This window comes from Leiobunum rupestre, chromosome 2 (genome assembly GCF_980474605.1).
Source record: "Leiobunum rupestre chromosome 2, qqLeiRupe1.1.hap1, whole genome shotgun sequence".
Taxonomy (NCBI): Eukaryota; Metazoa; Arthropoda; class Arachnida; order Opiliones; family Sclerosomatidae; genus Leiobunum; species Leiobunum rupestre.
The window spans coordinates 15,779,250-15,802,451 of record NC_143385.1 but is presented as its reverse complement, the minus strand read 5'-3'; the positions used below and the strand labels follow the sequence as shown (position 1 = coordinate 15,802,451).

General features: G+C 39.4%; 2 protein-coding genes across 2 annotated transcripts in view; both read right to left on the bottom strand.

Moving 5' to 3' along the window:
* Positions 1–599: 599 nt before the first annotated feature.
* Positions 600–1,370, bottom strand: LOC149956203 (uncharacterized). Its single transcript, XM_090166801.1, has one exon. The coding sequence runs from the start codon at positions 1,368–1,370 to the stop codon at positions 600–602; it is 771 nt and encodes a 256-aa protein (XP_090022927.1).
* A 7,298-nt stretch (positions 1,371–8,668) lies between these two features.
* Positions 8,669–23,202, bottom strand: part of LOC149956202 (glucose dehydrogenase [FAD, quinone]-like) — a 31,869-nt gene continuing 17,335 nt past the window's right edge. Inside the window, exons 4-13 of the mRNA XM_090166800.1 lie at positions 20,002–20,182; positions 17,834–17,959; positions 17,010–17,113; positions 16,053–16,226; positions 15,548–15,578; positions 15,425–15,454; positions 15,211–15,356; positions 10,896–11,079; positions 10,106–10,328; positions 8,669–9,055 (exon numbers count right to left, since the gene is read on the bottom strand). Coding sequence (XP_090022926.1) covers positions 8,908–9,055; positions 10,106–10,328; positions 10,896–11,079; positions 15,211–15,356; positions 15,425–15,454; positions 15,548–15,578; positions 16,053–16,226; positions 17,010–17,113; positions 17,834–17,959; positions 20,002–20,182 — 1,347 coding nt within the window. The 3' untranslated portion in view covers positions 8,669–8,907. The remainder of the gene's footprint in view (positions 9,056–10,105; positions 10,329–10,895; positions 11,080–15,210; positions 15,357–15,424; positions 15,455–15,547; positions 15,579–16,052; positions 16,227–17,009; positions 17,114–17,833; positions 17,960–20,001; positions 20,183–23,202) is intronic.

The window sequence follows — 23,202 nt, the reverse complement described above, 5'->3', positions numbered from 1 at the left end:
CTCCTTGACTAGGTCATCCTCGGGACTGGAACCTCTGACTTTCGATGACTGATCATCTTCGGCGACGGGTATGGAAGCCTCGTCCTTTGATGATCGAACTGATCTGGTGGTTCTTTTTTTTCGTGCATCGACGGTTCTGGACTCCACATCTCCGCAGTCTGAACCTTCGTCGGCTGACTCTTTGGCTTCTCGCTTCATACTCTTCCTGTAACGTTTAACGGCGGAACTGTCGATGACTTCGAACCCAAGTGTCTTCATAATTGCTGGGACTGAGTTTCGATCTTGACGGACAAGACGCTCGTATGAATCTTTCAGGTCTGCTTCTCTTCCGGGCTTTGAGACAGGAACCATCTTTCTCCGTTCCTTGACCTTAATGTCCAGGCGGAAAAGATCTTCCACTCTCCCTGGAACACGAAGCTTCCTGCGTCTTCCTCTAGATTTATCGTACAATCCACACTTGGCAGCTGTTGTGTTAAACTCCAAGTTCCCATTTCGCTTCATGGCCGATTTCAATAAAAAACATTACATGCAAAGTTCTTGACATACCAAACATTATGGACGACATCTTGAACAGTTCGCTTGCCGGCTTGAAATAGGATCTACACGTTGCCACGTCCTTTGACTGACATTTGAGTTCCGTTTCCGATGCATAGCGTCGTCGGCTTCTTGAACTTCTGGTACCTCGTGAGATTTCTAATGTCGTTCGTTATGTGTTGCTTTGCCCCAGAGTCAAAGAACCAGTCCGATGACGACATCTTTGCAGTGTGCTCACTTTTGGCAAACAGGCCTCCACCAATTCTTTTACCGAACATCTGGGTTTCTTTACTACTACTTTTGGATTCATCGTCCGTTGAAGACGTCTCAGGTTCTCTGCAATCCCGAGCTACGTGACCAGACTTCTCACATTTGTGGCATCTTAACAAGTTCTTCTTAGAATGACCTTTGGGATTTCGCCTTGAGCTGGGTCTTGATTCCCGACGTGCTACGAATCCCGATGATTCTTCGAGGGCATTGCTCTCCCTTGCTGCGCAACTAATCAGAAGACGCTCAATCTCTGCGACAGTCTGCTTTTCCTCGGGCAGTGTGTCCCATAACGTGCCAAACTCTTTGTACTCGTCTTGCGGAAGCGACTCAAATATACAAGCGACCAGGAGACACTCATGGAAATATACGTTTTTCTCTGTGCGGGCCGTCGTGGGGATGTCCGACCAGAGCGAACACATCTGAGCCAGATGGGTTGCCATGTCGACGTCCGGTGACTTCGTTGCTCGCATGAGTGTGGCGAGAAGCTTCCTCTGGCGATTGGACGATTTCTGCTCATAGATCTCCAATAGCTGCTTCCACATCTCCTCCGGCGTGTCGCAATCCATTATCATGTTCTGTACTTTCTTCGTTAGTGACGACCAGATTACTGAGCGGGCTGTACTGAAGGCGATCTTGTACTTCGTCAAGTTTTCGTCATATTTGGTCATCTCTGCGGGCGTTGCTGTTGACCCAGGTACGTGTGGCTCAACCATGCGCCCAGTAATGACACCGTAAACTTGACGTATCGTAAGTACATCGATTAATTGACGCTTGGAACACCTCCAATTCCCAGGACCGGTTAGCTTTTCAACTTCGTGACGAAGGATACCGTCAATCTTTTCGGCAGGATACCGAGGACTGGAAGCAGTACGAGGATCAGTGACAGAACCAGGTAATACAGCGTCAGACTAGTATCCTCGTCTTCATCTTGCGCAGTGGGAGCGTTCTGGGCCCATAACCTGTTGAAGTAATTGCTCAACGGCAAACAGCAAAGCTCCCGAAAGGATGACGATGAGGAAAAAATTACGAGAACTGGTTTATTTACATATATATATATACAGCGTTACAAGATTTTTTTTTTGACATCCACACATCGGTGTCGACCCAAGGCCTTAGACACCAGCACTCAATAACTGATTAATCAGGGCGAGATATGTGTAACGGCCACGCCAACGGGGGGATACGTGGGGACAGCGGTGGGGACACCCGTGGCGGAAGTATGCCGACCACCCGTTCGGGGATTGGTGGTCGTCCTCACACGGCCATCCACAAACTCTGCCTCCCGGACGCCTGGGATTACAGGAGTGAGCTACTACTCCCGGCCAGCGTTACAAGATAACGTTAAAGTTAGAACTGTAATTCCGAAATGAGCGAAGCTAATGAGACCAGTTACAATAATAAAGCAGTTATTATATACGCATTAATAACATGATTATCGGGTTATTTAGTAAAAAAGGCGTTTCCCGATAATCTATCAGGGTAAATGCATTGCGGGTCGAGAGTCCTCATCGCATTATCTCCAACAGAATGTTTTGTAGAAACTGATTTACTTCTTGATCTAAAATCAGGTATTTAGATGGTTTAAAACGAGTACCGGAGGTAAGTGAACTTTTATTAAAGACAGAGCTTAATGTCAACTAGGTGCCGAGTTAAGCTTTGCTCGTCGCGAATTAAAATCTTGGCTGTAAACCACGCGTTTCTATGCAAATCTTCCTTGTACATTTCAAGTGTATACATTTATTATTTCCTGATATTATCTACTTCTATTAAAATATAAATAACAGACCTGTTCGAAAAACAATACAACGAATTTATCTTCATAATTCTAAATAGTCATTGATATCAAACACCCCTGGTTCCGAAGTACTAATGGCATTCAATGTTTTTAGGGTAATTCATTTTTAAAATGGCTGATTTGTCATGACGGGACTATTGGAAAGAAGTTACATGTCCTTTTACGTTTTCTTGTCTCTCAGAATTCAACGAATTTCTGAGCGTGGCTTATTCTTGCATGACTAGAATCACGAGAGCCTACAATTTGCACGTCACCGTGCTGAAATACTACGAATTATACGAAACTGGGAAAGTCTCGGACAAGAAGGACCTCAAACGGAGGATAAACGAAGAAGGACGAACTTTCACCGACCTGGCGCTCCGTTGCACGTGCATCGCTAACGCCCACAAGTTGCGTGACGACTTGTTGCGTGCTTACCCGGCCCTGAGAAGGGAATTCCTCAACATCGCGACTGGGATGTACTGGAACGGCGACGACGTCGGGTATTACGCGTCCATACCGGACATTCCGGATACTTTCCACATTTCTGATTTTTGCGGACATTGCGCCCTGGTTTTCAAATTCAAGTTGGACAACAGACCTGGCTACCTCATCTTGGAGAGTTTCGACACTTTTTCTTTCCGGTTGTCGTCATGGAAGACAATGCTTTCCCGACAAGAGCGGAAATAGGAACTCTCCTTGGCCACAGAGCTACCTATAAATATATCGGAAAAAGGTACGTCGCCAATTTGTACCGCATGAACAGTTCGACGAAATGTTCTTTCACGTTTGTTTTCCACGAATTTCGTCGGAATTGACACGTTGATGGTCTATTGCGGTGTTTTCAATTTTCACGTCAGCATCGTGTTCATAAATTTCGTTGGACACCTAGGAAGAAACTTGAAGTTCAATCCGGCAAAGAAGACCCTGGACATTCTGTATTTGGATGAAAAAGAAGGTACGAAGAGTCTGACGACAATGCCCATCGCTTATTTCCTGGAAAAATAATATTCGGAAGACATTGAACGCAAAATTAAAGAGTCTTGCGAATTTGCTGATGAAGAGTACACGACTTTCCGAAATCGACTTTCAGACTTAGCCCGGGCAATCAACGATCCCAAGTTTTTCGATTTGACAAAAGTAATGAAAAGGTACATCAGCTCACTGAAGTAAAAATATCTTTTGTAGACCTTACTTTATTGGTATCATTAATTGGTCAAACTTCCTCCCACACTTTAAAAAAAAACCCACAGATCTTCGAAATTCAGAAAATCTAGTACTAATCATTAGTTCGGTTGTTCAATCAAATATACATTTTAAAGATCGCATTGTAATAGATACTGTGAAAGAATCCCCAAGAATTCCATCGGCTGCTGTGTGTAACAAGATCTCATTAAAATGAAAATCTTATAGTTTATGATCCACCAAACTTTTCAAGTGCGACCTATGATTAAATGTTACGAGCGAAATACAAGTTGGGTGGGGAGAAGGGAAAGTATGACTATTTGGGGAGAGAAGGAAGTTAAAACTTACAAATAACGCCTCGTAGTGAGGAACGGAGGAACTTAGCAGCACTGGTCAAAGTTAGTGTTTTTTTATTTTTCGTCGTTCTGTGGAGATGCTATCGCCATCTACCTACGATTTAATACCATAGACTAAAAAAAGATCCAGAAAGGCGACAATAAATAGTCTTTTATGTTGCATTCCTAAATCTAGAAAATATCCTAATCCTTAAAAATCCTGGTTCGCCTACCATTTCGTCGAATTAAAAAACGGTTGCAAAGAGAATATCAATCAGGCGACTGGCAACGGATTCCACGAACGGTCGAGCCAGTCGTATCTCGACTGTAGAACCCTACCCTGATGAAACACGCGAATGGCAACTTATACCTGATTTCTAGTAAAGAAGAGGGGACAGGCAGCTAATGAATCTGGCTAGCAAGCAGAGTACAAAATCATCAAGGTCGTTGTTACTAAATGAGCTTACATTCTTCAAATCATACACTTCTGACAAAAAGTTTATTAGAAAAACAATAGATAATTACAATGGTTATTTCGATTTTTGAGGGTCAGTAGCGGCCAAGATATTAATTTGGCGACTTTGGGCCTATTGACACTTTTGTTCAGCATGATCAGGAGGACATATTCCCATAGACGGTGTGCGCGGTACTTTATAGGAGGGGCGCTATTCTTAAAATTAGCCTTATTTCTAATTATCGGAAATTAATTCTTTCGGTTGAATGGGACCCTGACAACTTGGTGCTATTTTCATATATATTGATTTGGTAATATGGGAGATTTTGGATATTGTATTTTAAAATATTTTTTTGACTCGAAGATCTATTTGGACCGGGTTTCGCGTCTTTATTTTATCTTCAAAGACCTATTGGTACGAGCATACCACATATGGTACGAGTAAGCCGTAAGTTTTGTAATTTCTTTAAATTTGTTTAGGGTTTTCTGCCGCTTTTTATTATGAACTTTTCTACATTTTCGCTTGTGCGTAATATAGCATTTGTAATATAATGAATGGTTCCTCGAAAGTCAAATAATTCGAAATTACCTAAAAATCACGTTTTTATTATGACAATCTCTGTAAGGTTTCATCTCCAAATTTCGTAACCACTTGCACTGAATTAACCCATCCATACACGTTACCATGGAATTCGAAAAAGACTGTGAACTACCTTTGTTAGACATTCAGATCTACCAACCATCTACCCAAACCGCACATTTCTTTTAATTAATCCAGGGGCGGCTCCAGACAAATATTTGGGAGGGGGGCACCGTCGTAGATTTTTTCGAGACATGAAAAACAGACACTTGTGGATTTGTATACCCATGCACCGTAATACTACTTACAGTACTAGAAATGTGGTGTAGGCGAAAGAGGAATACTGGGCCTTGATTTAGGCCAAGAGAGTCCACGCGGACCCGGTAATAGTGCGCCATAGACATTCTATAGAACCATAAAACTCTATAAAGCTTTTTAGACATTTTTAGAATATTTTTATAAGAAAGCACTTGCATTTGTTATTCTAAAGTACCCATAAAACCTATCGTTTGTCTTTGTCCCTTATATATACTAGGTTTAGTTTCGACGAAAATTACGACGCCATCGTTGAGCGGTTGCACTACAACCGTAATTTCATAAATAGGTTTACTAAAATAATTTTATCACTAAGATACTTGTGACTTACCATAATCGCATACGTGCACCCAAACAAGTTGAAGCAGTGAAAAAAAAACGAGGTTTTTGTGTAGTTATAAATTGTAATTATAAAGTAACAATAACATTGCCTGAAGTTTAATAAAAAAACACACAATGTATCGTACATTTTCCATTGGCCTGGCTCGCGCCCTTGCCTCCTCTAGAAGAAGGAATGGAAACGGCCGTCAACGCCTCGCCGTTCAGCGCTGCAGCTGCCGCGGCCTTGAAATTTGTCTCCGAATACGGGTCTCGATTTTCCAGAAGTGAGTCAGTGACTCGGCCTGCAGCTGCAAGAACTTTAGCATATAGGTGACGGTCGAAGTTCCGCTGTTAAAGCTCTGGCAAATTTATCTCCGCAGGTATACGTTACGTAGCTCTTCTGTAGCTGCAGTATCTCTTGCCGCCCCTGAATTAATCAGAATCGGTCCTCGAATATGTGATTTCGGCCACCCGTTTATGGATCGTGAAATAAATTATAACTTATGTGAAAATAAGTAAAATCAAATTAAACCTAATCAAATAATTTATTTACGAACTATGAAAGTTTATTAATTGTTATTTGGTTCATTTATTATAATTGTTTAGTTAACCGTCTCAAAATTGTTTTCTTAAAAAGGTATTTTTTCATTTAGCACTCTGTTTTTAATGTATTGTTCGCCGCACCAGTTTAAAAGTTAATCTTTCTAAGGCAAAAATAATTTACTGGGCACCCCCAAAAAGGCAAATCTCAGCTGATAGTTTAACATCTAGATTTAAAAAGGCATAGAAGGTTTTGAACTGGAGCTTCATGTAGTTCTTCGACAACCGAACCCAGTCAGCTCAATGAAAATTCAACCTCACTTTTGTTTTTTACAATTGAAAAAAATGCCGTTCTCAAAATGTTGCCATGGCCAAAACTACAGAGTGGAAATACTCTATTGAGGGCTGGTAAAAATTATCGTTAATAACCTCTCTAATATTACTTGCTCGTTCTTGTAGTGCAGTTTTGTTCATGAACACGCAGTGGCGGCGTCAGGATTGGTTTTAAGGTAACCGGACAGGTCGTAAGCATTGTATATAGTATAATAACAGGAAACTATAGAGGTATACACTTGGAATGTCCAAGGTTCCATTGGGATGGTGATACGAAAGCGGGTCGAGAAAAAGGCGGGGCTTAACTACGTCCAATGTAAGACGTAACACGACATTTCAAATTCATTGGCTCGAGGTTGGACGCGAAAAGAATGCGTCGTCATGGTAACAAATAGGCGATCTTCCCGCGAAAATAAGCTTATAAAACAATGGATTTAAAAACCTCAATTTGTTATCGTACTTAATATTTTGAAGGAATTATAATATTCTTCGCAAAAGAAGTGTAGTGATACCTAATTTCAGGTATTTGTATGATTATAAAAGAGATAATCAAGTAAGCTAATAATATAATAACCATGACTAGGCTTAAAGGGAATATAACCTGCAAAGCAATCTTTATGGAAGACCCCTTCAATTTTTCAAATGTCCCTGTACAGTGGCGCCAAACATTTTTAAAGCCAAAGGCATGAACGGCCAGAGCTGCAAGCGTTGGTGTTCCACACCAAATACCTGAGGTTATATTCCCTTTAATGACGAGTTTTCGTCGAATGAGGGTAGCGAGGCGCGAGAGTTTTTCTCGTGAGTTTTCCGCTTTAAGACACGCCAATTTCTACGAGCTTCATCACGGCCGTAAAAATCTGCCTTAGACATTCCAAGTGTAAACCTATATAGTTTCCTTATAGTAGTATTGTAGCTGTTACAAAGACGAGATAGTAAGCTTAAAATTGAGTCTAGCTATATTTTGGTTCAAACAGCTTAATGCGTCGTCGTGTACACTCTGTTTAAAGTCTTCGACAGGTGAAATTTTTGCCCTCTTTTTAATTCTGCTAGAAAACTATAATAGATAGATCAATGAAACCAATTGCAACTATTATTTATTTTCCAATATCTTTCGTTATTTATCGGTTTCGTCCACCAAAAATTAATAGTTTTGGCAGCTACCGTCAAAACTCATTTTTGACAACTTTTTAAATATTGGTTCTACGGCACTGACTCACGCGTTTTTGAATTCACTATGGTCGATTCATATTAAGAAAGTGGAAAAAGTTTCCCTCTACAACCAACGGTGGAGAAGTTATCGCGTTTACAAACTTTCGTCGAAATTGGCAAACACCTAAAATGCATCAAGCGATTATTAATAACGCAACTTCGACAGCGATTCAATAACATTCAAAATATATTTAATTAAAGGCCGGTTTAAAAAAAAACAAATCCCAAGAACAACTTGGCAAGTGGTTTTAGGAATATCCTTTTTTATACGCTAAAGCTTTTAAAAAGCTATTTGCTTTAGAAATTGTTTATAATAATGGTTACCACAATTTTAAACCAGCCTTTAATTAAACATGTTGTTGGATCGCTGTCGAAGTTACGTTATTAATAATCGCTTGGTGCATTTTAGGTGTTTCCCAATTTCGACGAAAGTTTGTAAACGCGATAACTTCTCCACCGTTGGTTGTAGAGGGAAACTTTTTCCACTTTCTTAATATGAATCGACCATTGTGAATTCAAAAACGCGTGAGTCAGTGCCGTAGAACCAATATTTAAAAAGTTGTCAAAAATGAGTTTTGACGGTAGCTGCCAAAACTATTAATTTTTGGTGGACGAAACCGATAAATAACGAACGATATTGGAAAATAAATAATAGTTGCAATTGGTTTCATCGATCTATCTATTATAGTTTTCTAGCAGAATTAAAAAGAGGGCAAAAATTTCACCTGTCGAAGACTTTTTAAACAGAGTGTACTCTGCGGCACTAAGAAATTAAACAAAACAAATAAAATGCTACCGACTAGAAGCAGACAGCAAGAAAAGATTAAATAAACCTTTAATCTAAACATGTTTTTCAAAATCTAATATTTCCGGAGTGTGATTTCCTGATGTTTCCTTAGTTTTGAATTTGTGAACCCTTTTTGTAACTCAAGTTGGCTGCAGCCTTGCCTTGCCTATTGCTGTCATCGACACTGCAAACACGTAGGAATCAAAAGACCTCCATAATAAATTAAAAATAAATTATATCGCGATTGTTGGATATTGACGATTTTTGCGTCTAAATATCTCTTAGTGGTTGATGATCTTCGATGATGAACTGAGCTCCTCTTTCAGCGAGCACCATCACTAAAGCATTCGGGGGTCCGGGCGTGATCACTGGCAATACTGACGCGTCTATGACACGCAATGCGTCGATTCCTTTCACTCTGAAAACATAAAAGAAATTAATAGATGCTTAAGTAAACCGCTCACTCTTTTAGGTTTTTCCCCTCCTCCATGGTAGGATCACTGGAATAAAATCCGGTTGGTCGGTTACCAGATTAGCCAGACTAACCAAAGAAGCCAACACTGGAGCCCAGTCAGTATTGGCTTTATTGATTGCGAGGCTAAGCAAATATGGAAAGTTCTAAAAACGCGAGGCCATAATAAAGTCCTTTACTACAATGACTTAATACAATTTTGGTCATAGAATTAATATTGGATCCAATCAAATCTGGAAAAGATCAAATATTAGTAAATCAAACTTTGATCGAAAATAATTTTAATCGAGAAAGGTTTTGATTCCGTGCGATTTGTTGGAATTTTTATCCAAAATATTGTAATACAATAAGATTTGATGAAGTTTTGTGCAAGATTTATTACAATATTTATGCAAGAATTAATTTAATCTATTCAATTTTGATCAAATCTGGATAAAAATTTTATAAATCAAACTGGAAACTAAGTCATAGATCTATAAATTTATGTTAATTTGAACTTGACATTTTGATCGGCTCCTATAAGCGCGAGGCCCTCGGCATTTGCTGAGACTGCCTATGCATAAAAGTCGCCACTGTGCCATACCAAGTGAACTAAGTTCGACATTTATTTCAAAGACGCATTTTTCCCCCTTAAGGGCATACACTCCCAGACGAAAACCGTTACGCAAAAGTTTCGTTAGGCCTAATACAATGGTTTTGTGTCACTGGCGCCGTTAACGCTTTTTTGAAAATTAGCGTTTTAGCGAGTTCTCAGGCAGAGAAAAATTATCACGAACAACTCTTCTCAAGAGAAAAATTCCTTCTTAGAATTTTGACGCACCCCAGAGGCGGTGACCGTACGTGATAAAATCACCTGCTATCTTGAGCTGTGAAGTAGGTATATTATATTAATCGCGCGATTGCCTTGATTTTTCGGGAATTTCTAGGTGGCTTTTTAATTGTATACTTTTTATGTCATAAGGGCATTCATAAATGTGTCAGGAAATATATTCTCACCGGAAACGAGGATCGACGACATCTTGGTCATGTTCACCCATTCTACATGTACCGACTGGATGGTACGCGGTAATGGCCGCCGTTCGAATCCAGCATTCGATGAAACTAGCGTCAGAAAAGGAATGCTTCACGTGGCTTGGGCAAGATATCGTCGGTTTGTGAATTTCAGCTCCCAATTCTGTTAAAGGCTTTTTCTTTGCTAATTTTAATATCGTCTGTACCGCTAAAGAGAAATACGCATAGATTAGTTAAATACACGAGGTCTATTCACTAATAGCTTTTGTCTAAATAGGTGGTGATGTTGGAAAATTCCTCCATGTTTCTACAGCCATCCTACAGCCTACACGCTTTTGCTATTAAGTAAAAAGCGAGGGGGAGATCATCATATGTCTCTGTTACAGGATGTCCTTATAATCAAGATTAAAAATTTAATCATTATTTAATTTTTATAATCTTTATACAAAGCAACATATTTTATTTGATTCAGATTTAATCATGATTTAATCATACAAGGGTGTCCTTATAATCAACGGAGTGAACCATGTCGCATTGCAAAATCCACCCAGTAACTGACTATTAGCAAATACTAAAAAAATAAGGAAATTTTTTTTCTTGCTGTAGCTAGTTCAAACAAAGTTAAGTGCCCACTAATAAACAACCGTGATAGCAGCGTTGATAGTCACTGTTCATTCAAAACCGCGAAGCCCACTTTTTGACGAGAAAAATGTCTAAAGGTACGCTTAAATGCTGCAAGGTTTCTGTACATGGTATTTTTTTTTAAATATCCTACCTGCAACTAGACATTTAACGTCTTCCTTGTCCTGCAAGTACTTGGGATCGATCAATGGAGGTTCGGATGGAAAAGGAGACTTAAGGCTGATGTGTCCACGAGAGGCAGGACGACTGCAGTAAGGCATCAACACGAATCCTTCTTTCGATTCGTTTTTAATATCGGGAAATAAATTTTCGAATTCCTATGATGTTAAATACTTTTTATTAAACCGAAATTATTTAAAAAGATAAAAAATATAAGGAACGATTAGCACCGTAGGACCATGGTTAAATAGACAATGGATTTCAATCAAAACGTAGAGTATTTCGTCACAATATCTGGTCAAAATTCAAAATTTTAAACATTTTCCAAATTGAATAGTTGTTGAGACTACAACTTGACAGAGTTATTTTTTTGGCTGTGGCTATTGGCACACAAAGTGTGTGGCAATAGCTCAGTGACTATTGACACACACTCGAAGTGTGGCCATAGCGGATCGATTATTGACACACACTCTCGAAGTGTGGCCAAAGTCTTTTAGCTATTGATACACTTTTTGTGTCAATATATAGTCACTTGACTACTACGACATTGTGTGTCATTAGGGAAGAAACTATTGACACATGGTACTTTAAATAATTATTAATTCGTATTTTCGTTGTAAAAAACTAATGGATTTATGTATTAATTATGCGTCTAAGATTTCAATTAGACGCCAGCTCCAGACCTGATGAGAGGCTAGTCATTGTATTTTAATACGTTCTATTTTAATTTATCTTAGTAACATTTATTATTTAGTCTGTCGAACAAGGTAAGAACTTCATTTTCATGTATTTTTGGGGTTTCTAGGACTTTTCAATGTGCACTTATGCGAACTTAAGTTTTTTTCCGATATTTCACGAATATCCAAAGGCTTCCAATCTCATTTTGTTTTACCAGTATGATAAATAGGGCTTCTAATTTGTAGATAAATAATAATTGACTGCGCTTTTTTGCGCCTTTGATTTATTTTAATATTTTTCTCTAGCACAGAAAAACAATATTTTGACGTAATTTTTCCAGATCCAAGGTCTTCATCATTCTCAGGGGTGAGAAACTTTTGGTACGAAGTCACTTACTCAACATTTTGCCGGAACAACAAGGACTAGATATGAACAAAAAACTGGAATATCTGGAAAACCTTTTGTTAAACAAAGAAAATTATACTGAAGATGAGAAGTCTCAAAGAAAGGACGAGTGTTTCCGGGAAACCTTTGGCAAGACTGGAGCTGGTCGGCCGTCGAAATCATTTGATGAATGTAGCGAAGCAAAAGAAGGAAGAATTACGAAAATCCGTTGAAACTGAAGAACTTGCATTTGCTACACAAATGAAACTACGAGAAAGTGGTAAAACAGATGCTTCCAAAGTATTGAAAGACTTTGATTCATCGCCAATGAGAGCGACAATGTACATGAAAGCTTTTGAAAAACATTCACATGAAGCAAGAAAACAATTTTCTCCTCGTCAAGCTATTTCTATGTTTGTCGAAGCAGGTTGGGTATTACTAGAGGTCGGCGGAACAAATAAATTAACCGCAAAAATTTCAATTAATCATTAAAATTAGTAATATTTGTTATTAGTATTATTATACGAATAAATTATACGATTAAACAACGATTTAACATGCAAAATCAATAATTTTTTTCGAATATCTCTGAATAATTCTCGGTTATGGATAAATATAAACAATCGTATGATTTCTTATTCAAACGCCGACCTCTAGGTATTACTTATTCAAGTCTTATGAATTTCTGCTAAAATACCAGGTGCTGCGCGGCCACTCGGACCAGCCTTAGGCTTCACCGCAATGCTCGCGTGTTTTGTTTGTTGGAGCTATACGGTATACTCTCAGAGACAAACGAGCTGCCTGGCTCAGCGTGTTTGCCCTGCCGAGTATACCGTATCCGTTCAAAGCAACACACAATACACGCGCGTATTGCGGTGAAGCCGAAAGCTGGTCTAAGGGCGCGCCGCACCCGGTATATCCGACTCTTAAATTCAATTTTAACTTTTCAGGTTTACCCAGGAAGAAATACGAAATAATAGGGTACAAAAGTGATAAAAAAAATTTCCTTGTTATTCCGTACTTCAAAACGCGAAAAAAGACGCATATGCCTCTCAAAAGTCCTATGTAGTTACGGAGACTTGCACTGAAATCCATTTACAAAACTATTAGATCACACGGCTTCTCAGCTGTTACAATATTTGGATGAAGTCAATGAAATATTAAGCGAGAGTTATTGCAATTCCTTCGAAATAAGAAGTAAATGGGGATGGGATAGTTCATAACAAACACAGTTCAAACAAATTTTTGAAAACAAAAATTATACTGATAGCAATATATTTCAAAGCTCGTTGGTGCCTTTGAAACCTCTTTTTGGCACAGATAAAAAAGCTATCTGGCAGAACCTCACACCATCTTTTGCAGACCCATTCGTATCAGATTTGTCAAAGAAACTGCTGATGTAACGAGACAAGAGATTGAATATATAAAATCCCAAATTAATCGCCTCGAAATTAATAATTTGGAAGAAACTAGAATTGATGACGAGCAACCTAAAACCGTGAAGCATAATTTAGTTTTGACAATGGTAAACGTCAAAGTATGCAATGTCGCAACTAATACCACCTCTACAATGATGTGGTACATTTGTGGGTCTACTTCGAAAGACTTCAATAATGCAGAACGAGAAGTTGATTCAAGAGCTTTAGAATTTGGTCTATCAATATTACATCCTAGAATACGATTTTTTGAGAGCGTATTGCATTTGTCCTACAAATTGGAAATTAGAAAATGGCAACTCAGACATGAAGAGGACAAAAATTCCAATAAACGAAGAAAATTGATCATCGAAGAAAATTTTAGGGAAAGATTAGACCTAATAGTGGACGTCCCTAAAGCTGGATTCGGTAATACCAGGAATCCTTAACGCTACTTGGAATGAGTATCTCCCCATATCCCCTGTGGTATTTTGTGGCGGAACATTGTGGGAGGGGCTAAAAACGCTTATACCGCCTTAAATGACGTAAAATTCAGTGACAAACAAAGGCTTATAAGCTCGCCTACTATGTTCCGCCACAACGGCGGGGAATCGAAGCCGTTATTCATTCCAAGTAGCGTTATGAATTCCTGGTAATACCAATGATGTAATACGAGCAGAAGGTTTTTTGCTGCTGAAATTAACGGTCTAAATGTTCAGCTCATCTATCGAAGCAATGTCATCAGGACACAAAATTGACACCGATAAGTTGGCCATTTATGCATTGGATACAGCGGGACTCTATGTAAAATTATATAAATGGCATAAAATTATAATTCCTTGAGCCACAGAGATAAAAAACTGCCTATTACCGATTGGACAACTTTCAGAAGCAGCGGCTGAGGTTCGAAATAAGCACTTCCGGAACTACCAGATGTCCAACTCTAGAAAGGTTTCAAGGGAAGCATGCAATGTTGATGTGAACAATCGTCTTCACTTAACATCGGATCCTCTTACAAGCTCATTAAACGCACTCCAAGAAAGATAACTTTAGAACTACGTCTTCCTTTTGAAAAGCCAACTATCGAGGACGTTGATGATTAACCGCTACAAGGAACATCCGATGAAGAACCGTTTAAAAATAATATGGTTTAAATACCGGAAGCTCCATAACATATGTAACTCTCCAATGAGGAAATTCCCAAACGAATATAAATTGTTTTTTTAAACCATACCAGTTTGATTACCTAAGTAGTGCATTAAATACATATTCAATCAGGGTCGGCAAAAACAGGTTTTTGCCGGGACATGTGGGAAAAACTGGTAAAAACCGGAAAAAAGTGGAAAAAACACTTTTCATGCTAAATTAATCATCTATTAAGTGACTAATTTGGTCATTGCAAATAGGAGAGATGAAAAAAGGCCAGAAGAAGAGTGAATAGAATAGAAGAATATACTGCTTTTATTATTTATTTTTTATTGAATTTTGCCGCTAAAGGTGGAAAAAACCATGGAAGTACGATTTTCCACACGGTTTTTAACAGGAAAACAATAGGTGGAATACCGCGGATTTTCCTATTCCCTCATGTAATGGTGCACCAACCCCATCTATTGATAATACAATAATGTAGGGATAGAGCGCTTACGCGGAGTCAAGCAAACAACCAGCTTTTTGAGACGCTCGCAATAAAGTTAATAATTATATTATAGAATTGTCTTTAAACCCAGCAAAACAAGGGAGCACTGGTTGGCGTGGCTATTTAAAGAATGGTATTTTTGCTTATGATTCCAGTTCGTCCAAGGTAAAACTTACTTCCATATCGTAATTAGCGATGTCACTGAACATTTTATTGACAGACCCCATGTTGAATAACATCACGGAAGCTTTATTGCTGGTGGAATTCAGTTCTTGCAATTTCATGCTCATAAGAGCTTCTACTCCGTTCCATGCCAAATATCCTGAACGGATGTGAGCTTATCAATATACTTATAAACAGAATATTTAAAATATAAAATTGGTATTTTACCTTTCTTCTTAATGAAATAGTTGAAGAACTCTTTAAAACGTTTGATTTTAGCGGCGTTACAAGACACGGAAGAATTTAGGTTGAAGTACATCGGCATGAGCAAATGATCTTGCAGGTTCTTACCCACATTCGAATGGTCCCTCACCAAAGGCACCTGGGCATTTTCAAAATTTTAATATTCTTGGGCAGTTTCAAAACCAAATAATTCGGTAGATACCGAACGTTAGACTTCTTTAAAAAGGTTGATATTTTAGCAATGTATCAATTGATATAGCTTACTTAGCTGGTTATTTTTTTGTAAAACTTAAATATAGTATTCATGTGAAGATGGGCATCTCTAAAATTCCGTTTTTACCAAATTGATGTCTTTTATTTTCTTTCAATTAGTATTAAACTTCTTCACAGTTTGGCTAAGATAAAAGTATAGTTTTTTGCATCTGCTGTTTAACTTGGATCGATGTAATAATCAGCTAAACTAACACCTAAGGCACCACATTCAGCCCAAGTCAGCTAGCGACGTTTAATGCCATTAAATCAGATGGCCAGATCTGTACGGTACACACAACGGAATAGCTGTATCGTAGATTCAAATAAATCCTAGATTGTTACGAAGGTTAAATTTAATTACTTCATATTTATCCAGAAGCGTTTTAGGGCCAATTCCGGACAGAAGTAACAAGTGTGGTGTTCCGATGGCTCCAGCGCTCAAGATTATTTCCCTTTTGGCTTTCACAATGTGCTTAGTTTTACTGTTCAACTTGACAACTTCGACACCGAACGCCTCATTATTCCTAAATAGAATCTACAAAAAGTCTACAAAAGTTATTTTGCTTGGACAAGTTGATACATTTCCATAAAAGCAAAGAGTAACACGTTAATCGTGGTAAATCTAAAGCAGCCATCTTGTATCACTTTCTTAAGAAATCTCGTCACGTAACGTAAGAGGAAATTATTTTCTCAGGTTTTACTTAAAAGTTTATAAGAATTCTTACAAAAATAACAAAGTTTGAATAGAGAGTTTCAGCAAACCCATTTCTAACAATCTCTTGGACGTTGCAGACGTTCGCGTTAACGCATAGAAATGGATTTGCTTAAACTCTCTAACAGCAATTTAACGCAGGGCCGTTTTAACCTTTCCGTAGGCATTAGGCAAAAATTTCTCATTTACCGACTTTTCGGACCTTCGTAGGCCCTATTATATGGAATCGTAGGCCCTAATGTCTACTAAAATATTCGTAGGCCCTAGGCACTTTGCCTAGTCTGCCTTATGGATGAGGCGGCCCTATTTTCATACCAACTTGACGCTTTTCCAATCGAAAATAAAAGATTTTGTAAAGCTTGTTTTCCACTGGCGCGCGCAACGACGCGTTTCTCAGCTTTGAAACGTTCAAACATTTTTACGCGCGTAAAGAAAATAACATTAAGACGCGCGCTAGTCAAAAGAATGCTTTCGAAATAGTTTACAAAAATAATTCAAGGTGGCCGCTCCTTTAAATAAAGTCTTCAAAATAATATAAATTTTAAAATAATTGGGTTAGCAATAACATAACCAGATACTTAGAAATCAGAGAAATGACATAGTTACCTTTGTCACTAAAGCATTTACTACGACATGAAGGTTTTCGGAAGTTAGAACTGGCCTCAAATACTCTACGGCAGATGAACTTCTTTTGCCGTTTCCAATTGAAGCTGAAAAAAGAAGTGGTCTCGAAAACTGAAGGAATCATTACTACAATTAATTTGCTTTTAGAGTTTATAATGTATTATATTTCCATTCTAATATGGAAAATAATTCTGGAAATTAAGTAAATCCATTCAAAAATTCAATAGCGTACAATGTTAAGAGCTTATTATCTGTAGCGTCACCAGTGGCATAGCCATAAATCCTTCATGAGCGGGGTTCAAACTATGTAAAATACCTGAGAGGGGTCGAGAAGGGGGTAAAATTATACTGAAGCCAAAGCGACAGCTGCTTTAAATATAAACATTCTTGACCCCATGAATTTGTGGAATATTCGTAGTGTGACCTTTGTTGTAACCCTTGTTTGAAAACTATTTGTTTAGGCGTCTCTTGGGCGAGTTTTGACCATGAATGACTCTCGTAGTCATTGTTGACGCAAGGATCCTATATGTTAGAAGGATAGGTAGCCCTCCGGCCAGCCCGTGTTTTCAAAACGCCGGCAGCGCCGTCGATATTAAGAGAGCCTCTAAACGTAGGACGTCTTGTTTCTATTCCCTCACGGACAAATTTTGGCGTTGCTTCCTCCATGTTTTGTCCTTGACGGAATCTAAAGACGGATTCTCTATCGCGCATGACCCACCGACGGCGCTGCCATTTTTCGTCCCTCACCTCATATCCTTCTAACATATAGGGTCCTTGGTTGAAGCGTACATGATTTAAGGACATACCATGGCTAGGAACAGCTTCCACCGATGGACCGAAATCTTTGGCCGCTTTTATGAACGCTGTAGCTAAGGGGGACGTTTGCACATCAAATTCCGTCACATGAATCGGGCCTGTTTTTCCACGTTCAACTAGGAATATAAATTTATATTTCATGTATTCCAGTGATTTATTTCATCATTTCTATAAAATTATCTAATCTCTTTCAAGAATAACATCAGTTAAAAAACAGTTTAAAGGGAGTATAACCCCTATTTGTTTGGTAGGGTGCGCTTAGACTATATCGAGTAGGTTCCACAAGCCTTCCTAACGAGGGGCGGCAATGAGTTAGTTTAGTTAGGGTGTATAAACGTTTTCGGAATCTGGGGGTAAAGGCCCAAACACACATACGGTTCACGAGCGATTTCGCCTGCGAATTTTCGCGCACGCGCCCATGCGCCATGACTTTGATTCTATTTAAGTCACGCAACGCGACGCGATTTGCCAGCGAAATTTCGCGTGCGAAGGCTATGTGTGCATCCACCTTTAAACCCGATCAAACTAACTCTTTGCCGCCCGTCGCTAGGAAGGCTTGTGGAAGCTACTCGATATAGTCTAAGCGCACCCTACCAAACAAGTGAGGTTACACTCCCTTTAAGGCACCCCTCGTAAACGGGAACGGGAGACATTGTAGCAGTGCAGATTGTACAAGATAAAGCTACGTCCTATCTTGGACGAAAAATTACTGGACCCAAAACCAAATGGCGCGCTTGGTACTTTTACGGCAGCGCCGCTTGTAGCGCTGTAGTGTCAAGTATTGGAAAGATTTATATCCAAATACTAAACACGTGCCCAATATTAGCGGACGACGTTAGGCCTAGCGTTCTCAGCTCGTCACTCGTCACAGCTTACACCTTTATTTCCATAAAGACTAGGCATTTTTAAATTTATAATCTATTTAAACCTTCACACAAAATATATATGCAAACTTCCTATTTAACTTAATTAAATCATTACCCTCTCATTTTTATTCCAATGCAATTATTACTGAATAATCTAAAGCCTATTAAAATTCCAAAAGCCTCACTTGTATTAAAAACAGCGGAGCAGACGACGGAACGTAGGTCATCTGACATTTTTACGCATTTGTATTTTGGATAGAAATATATCACGGTTCTCTCGGTAGGAGCGCTGACGGGCGATGCAAATTGTCGAACCGGGGATTTTGCTTAGGTTTCGAGTCCAGTAATTATTCGTCCAAGGTTTCAGGAACCATTGCGTTAACGGGCTGATTTATTTATTTTAGTTGGAAGGAGTTCGCTGTTAGAGCGTGGGAGGATTGGGAACACCGCTAAAATCTATTCAACATAGTCATTCCACTTAAGCATAAATTAATTCATTTCGTACTCTACAAGTTATAATTCAACATTTTACATCATCAGGCCCGCGGAGTATTATGGGTGGTAAATTTAGAACCGTGATGCGTTGCAGGGTTCCAAACTGGTATTTAACAGGTTGTAAAAAATGTGGTAAATAATGGTAAATAGACTTATGGTAAAATCGATTCAACATATAGTCATTCCACCTAAGCATAAATTAATAGTTGATTTTATAAAATGTCTTTACGCTTGCCCAACTTGTTGAAATGTTGCACTGGAATAGATCAGCTAATGCCTAAGAATGAGTTCATAAACTCTTTAGTGGGAGAGAAAACGGATCCACAACTGAAGCGGGGAGGCAACATTTCAACAAGATGGCCAAGGTTATTTTATAAAAAGAACTATTCATTTTGGACTCTACAAGTTATAGTTTCACATTTTACATCCTCAGGCAGAGTATTAAGGGTGGTAAATTTAGAACCGTGATGCGTTGCGGGGTTCCAAACTGGTATTTAACAGGTTGTAAAAAAGTGGTAAATAATGGTAAATAGCATAAATAATACATGTCTAGTCATGTCATTTCATCATCTGACATTTTTACGGACGTGTTTTGTATTCGGTAGAAGCGCAAGCGCTGACGGGCGATGTAAATTGTAGAACAGGGGATTTTGCTTAGGTTTCGAGTCCATTAATTATTCGTCCAAAAGTACGTTTTCAAGGCGTGGCTTAACCCGTCAATTAATTATTTTGTATATTGAATTAATTGATAAATAATGTACAATTTGTTTCATTTAAGCATAGATTTGAAAACTCACTTGGTACATCCGTAGAAGCACTGTGAAACGTTTCTATTTTCTTTAGGAACGGATAAACTTTATCGAAGGTCCAATCGGAAAGATTCCAATGGTTCATATCTTCCGGAGAAATCCACGAATGAATCATGTAATTTATTGTGCCACTTCCTCCTAAACACATGCCACGAGGCCAAGATGATTTCTAAAAAGCATATATAAAGCCAAGAATGTATTTCAATTTCAACTTCGGGAGAACTATTACAAGCGATCCGCAGGCATTCAATCGCCTTGAAAGACGTACATTATAGGGAACTTATGAGATACCGAGCCGATTGGAAGACGTACATTATAGGGAACTTATGAGATACCGAGCCGATTGGAAGACGTACATTATAGGGAACTTATGAGATACCGAGCCGATTGGAAGACGTACATTATAGGGAACCATTGAGATACCGAGCCGATTGGAAGACGTACATTATAGGGAACCATTGAGATACCGAGCCGATTGGAAGACGTACATTATAGGGAACTAATGAGATACCGAGCCGATTGGAAGACGTACATTATAGGGAACCAATGAGATACCGAGCCGATTGGAAGACGTACATTATAGGGAACTAATGAGATACCGAGCCGATTGGAAGACGTACATTATAGGGAACTTATGAGATACCGAGCCGATTGGAAGACGTACATTATAGGGAACTTATGAGATACCGAGCCGATTGGAAGACGTACATTATAGGGAACTTATGAGATACCGAGCCGATTGGAAGACGTACATTATAGGGAACCATTGAGATACCGAGCCGATTGGAAGACGTACATTATAGGGAACTAATGAGATACCGAGCCGATTGGAAGACGTACATTATAGGGAACCAATGAGATACCGAGCCGATTGGAAAACGTACATTATAGGCATACAATGAGATACCGATCCGATTGGAAGACGTACATTATAGGGAACTAATGAGATACCGAGCCGATTGGAAGACGTACATTATAGGGAACCAATGAGATACCGAGCCGATTGGAAGACGTACATTATAGGGAACCAATGAGATACCGAGCGGATTGGAAGACGTACATTATAGGGAACTAATGAGATACCGAGCCGATTGGAAGACGTATATTATAGGGAACCAATGAGATACCGAGCCGATTGGAAGACGTACATTATAGGGAACCAATGAGATACCGAGCCGATTGGAAGACGTACATTATAGGGAACTAATGAGATACCGAGCCGATTGGAAGACGTACATTATAGGGAACCAATGAGATACCGAGCCGATTGGAAGACGTACATTATAGGGAACCAATGAGATACCGAGTGGATTGGAAGACGTACATTATAGGGAACTAATGAGATACCGAGCCGATTGGAAGACGTACATTATAGGGAACCAATGAGATACCGAGCCGATTGGAAGACGTACATTATAGGGAACCAATGAGATACCGAGCCGATTGGAAGACGTACATTATAGGGAACCAATGAGATACCGAGCCGATTGGAAGACGTACATTATAGGGAACTAATGAGATACCGAGCCGATTGGAAGACGTACATTATAGGGAACTTATGAGATACCGAGCCGATTGGAAGACGTACATTATAGGGAACTTATGAGATACCGAGCCGATTGGAAGACGTACATTATAGGGAACTTATGAGATACCGAGCCGATTGGAAGACGTACATTATAGGGAACCAATGAGATACTGAGCCGATTGGAAAACGTACATTATAGGGAACCAATGAGATACCGATCCGATTGGAAGACGTACATTATAGGGAACTAATGAGATACCGAGCCGATTGGAAGACGTACATTATAGGGAACTAATGAGATACCGAGCCGATTGGAAGACGTACATTATAGGGAACCAATGAGATACCGAGCCGATTGGAAGACGTACATTATAGGGAACCAATGAGATACCGAGCCGATTGGAAGACGTACATTATAGGGAACCAATGAGATACCGATCCGATTGGAAGACGTACATTATAGGGAACTAATGAGATACCGAGCCGATTGGAAGACGTACATTATAGGGAACTAATGAGATACCGAGCCGATTGGAAGACGTACATTATAGGGAACCAATGAGATACCGAGCCGATTGGAAGACGTACATTATAGGGAACCAATGAGATACCGAGCCGATTGGAAGACGTACATTATAGGGAACCAATGAGATACCGAGCCGATTGGAAGACGTACATTATAGGGAACTAATGAGATACCGAGCCGATTGGAAGACGTACATTATAGGGAACTTATGAGATACCGAGCCGATTGGAAGACGTACATTATAGGGAACTTATGAGATACCGAGCCGATTGGAAGACGTACATTATAGGGAACTTATGAGATACCGAGCCGATTGGAAGACGTACATTATAGGGAACCATTGAGATACCGAGCCGATTGGAAGACGTACATTATAGGGAACCATTGAGATACCGAGCCGATTGGAAGACGTACATTATAGGGAACTAATGAGATACCGAGCCGATTGGAAGACGTACATTATAGGGAACCAATGAGATACCGAGCCGATTGGAAGACGTACATTATAGGGAACTAATGAGATACCGAGCCGATTGGAAGACGTACATTATAGGGAACTTATGAGATACCGAGCCGATTGGAAGACGTACATTATAGGGAACTTATGAGATACCGAGCCGATTGGAAGACGTACATTATAGGGAACCAATGAGATACCGAGCCGATTGGAAGACGTACATTATAGGGAACCAATGAGATATCGAGCCGATTGGAAGACGTACATTATAGGGAACCAATGAGATACCGAGCCGATTGGAAGACGTACATTATAGGGAACCAATGAGATACCGAGCCGATTGGAAGACGTACATTATAGGGAACCAATGCGATACCGAGCCGATTGGAAGACGTACATTATAGGGAACTAATGAGATACCGAGCCGATTGGAAGACGTACATTATAGGGAACTTATGAGATACCGAGCCGATTGGAAGACGTACATTATAGGGAACTTATGAGATACCGAGCCGATTGGAAGACGTACATTATAGGGAACTTATGAGATACCGAGCCGATTGGAAGACGTACATTATAGGGAACCATTGAGATACCGAGCCGATTGGAAGACGTACATTATAGGGAACTAATGAGATACCGAGCCGATTGGAAGACGTACATTATAGGGAACCAATG

What these genes read in the sequence shown, in the direction of transcription:
- LOC149956203 (XM_090166801.1), bottom strand. Translation starts at nt 1,370, where the DNA reads ATGGATTGCGACACGCCGGAGGAGATGTGGAAGCAGCTATTGGAGATC.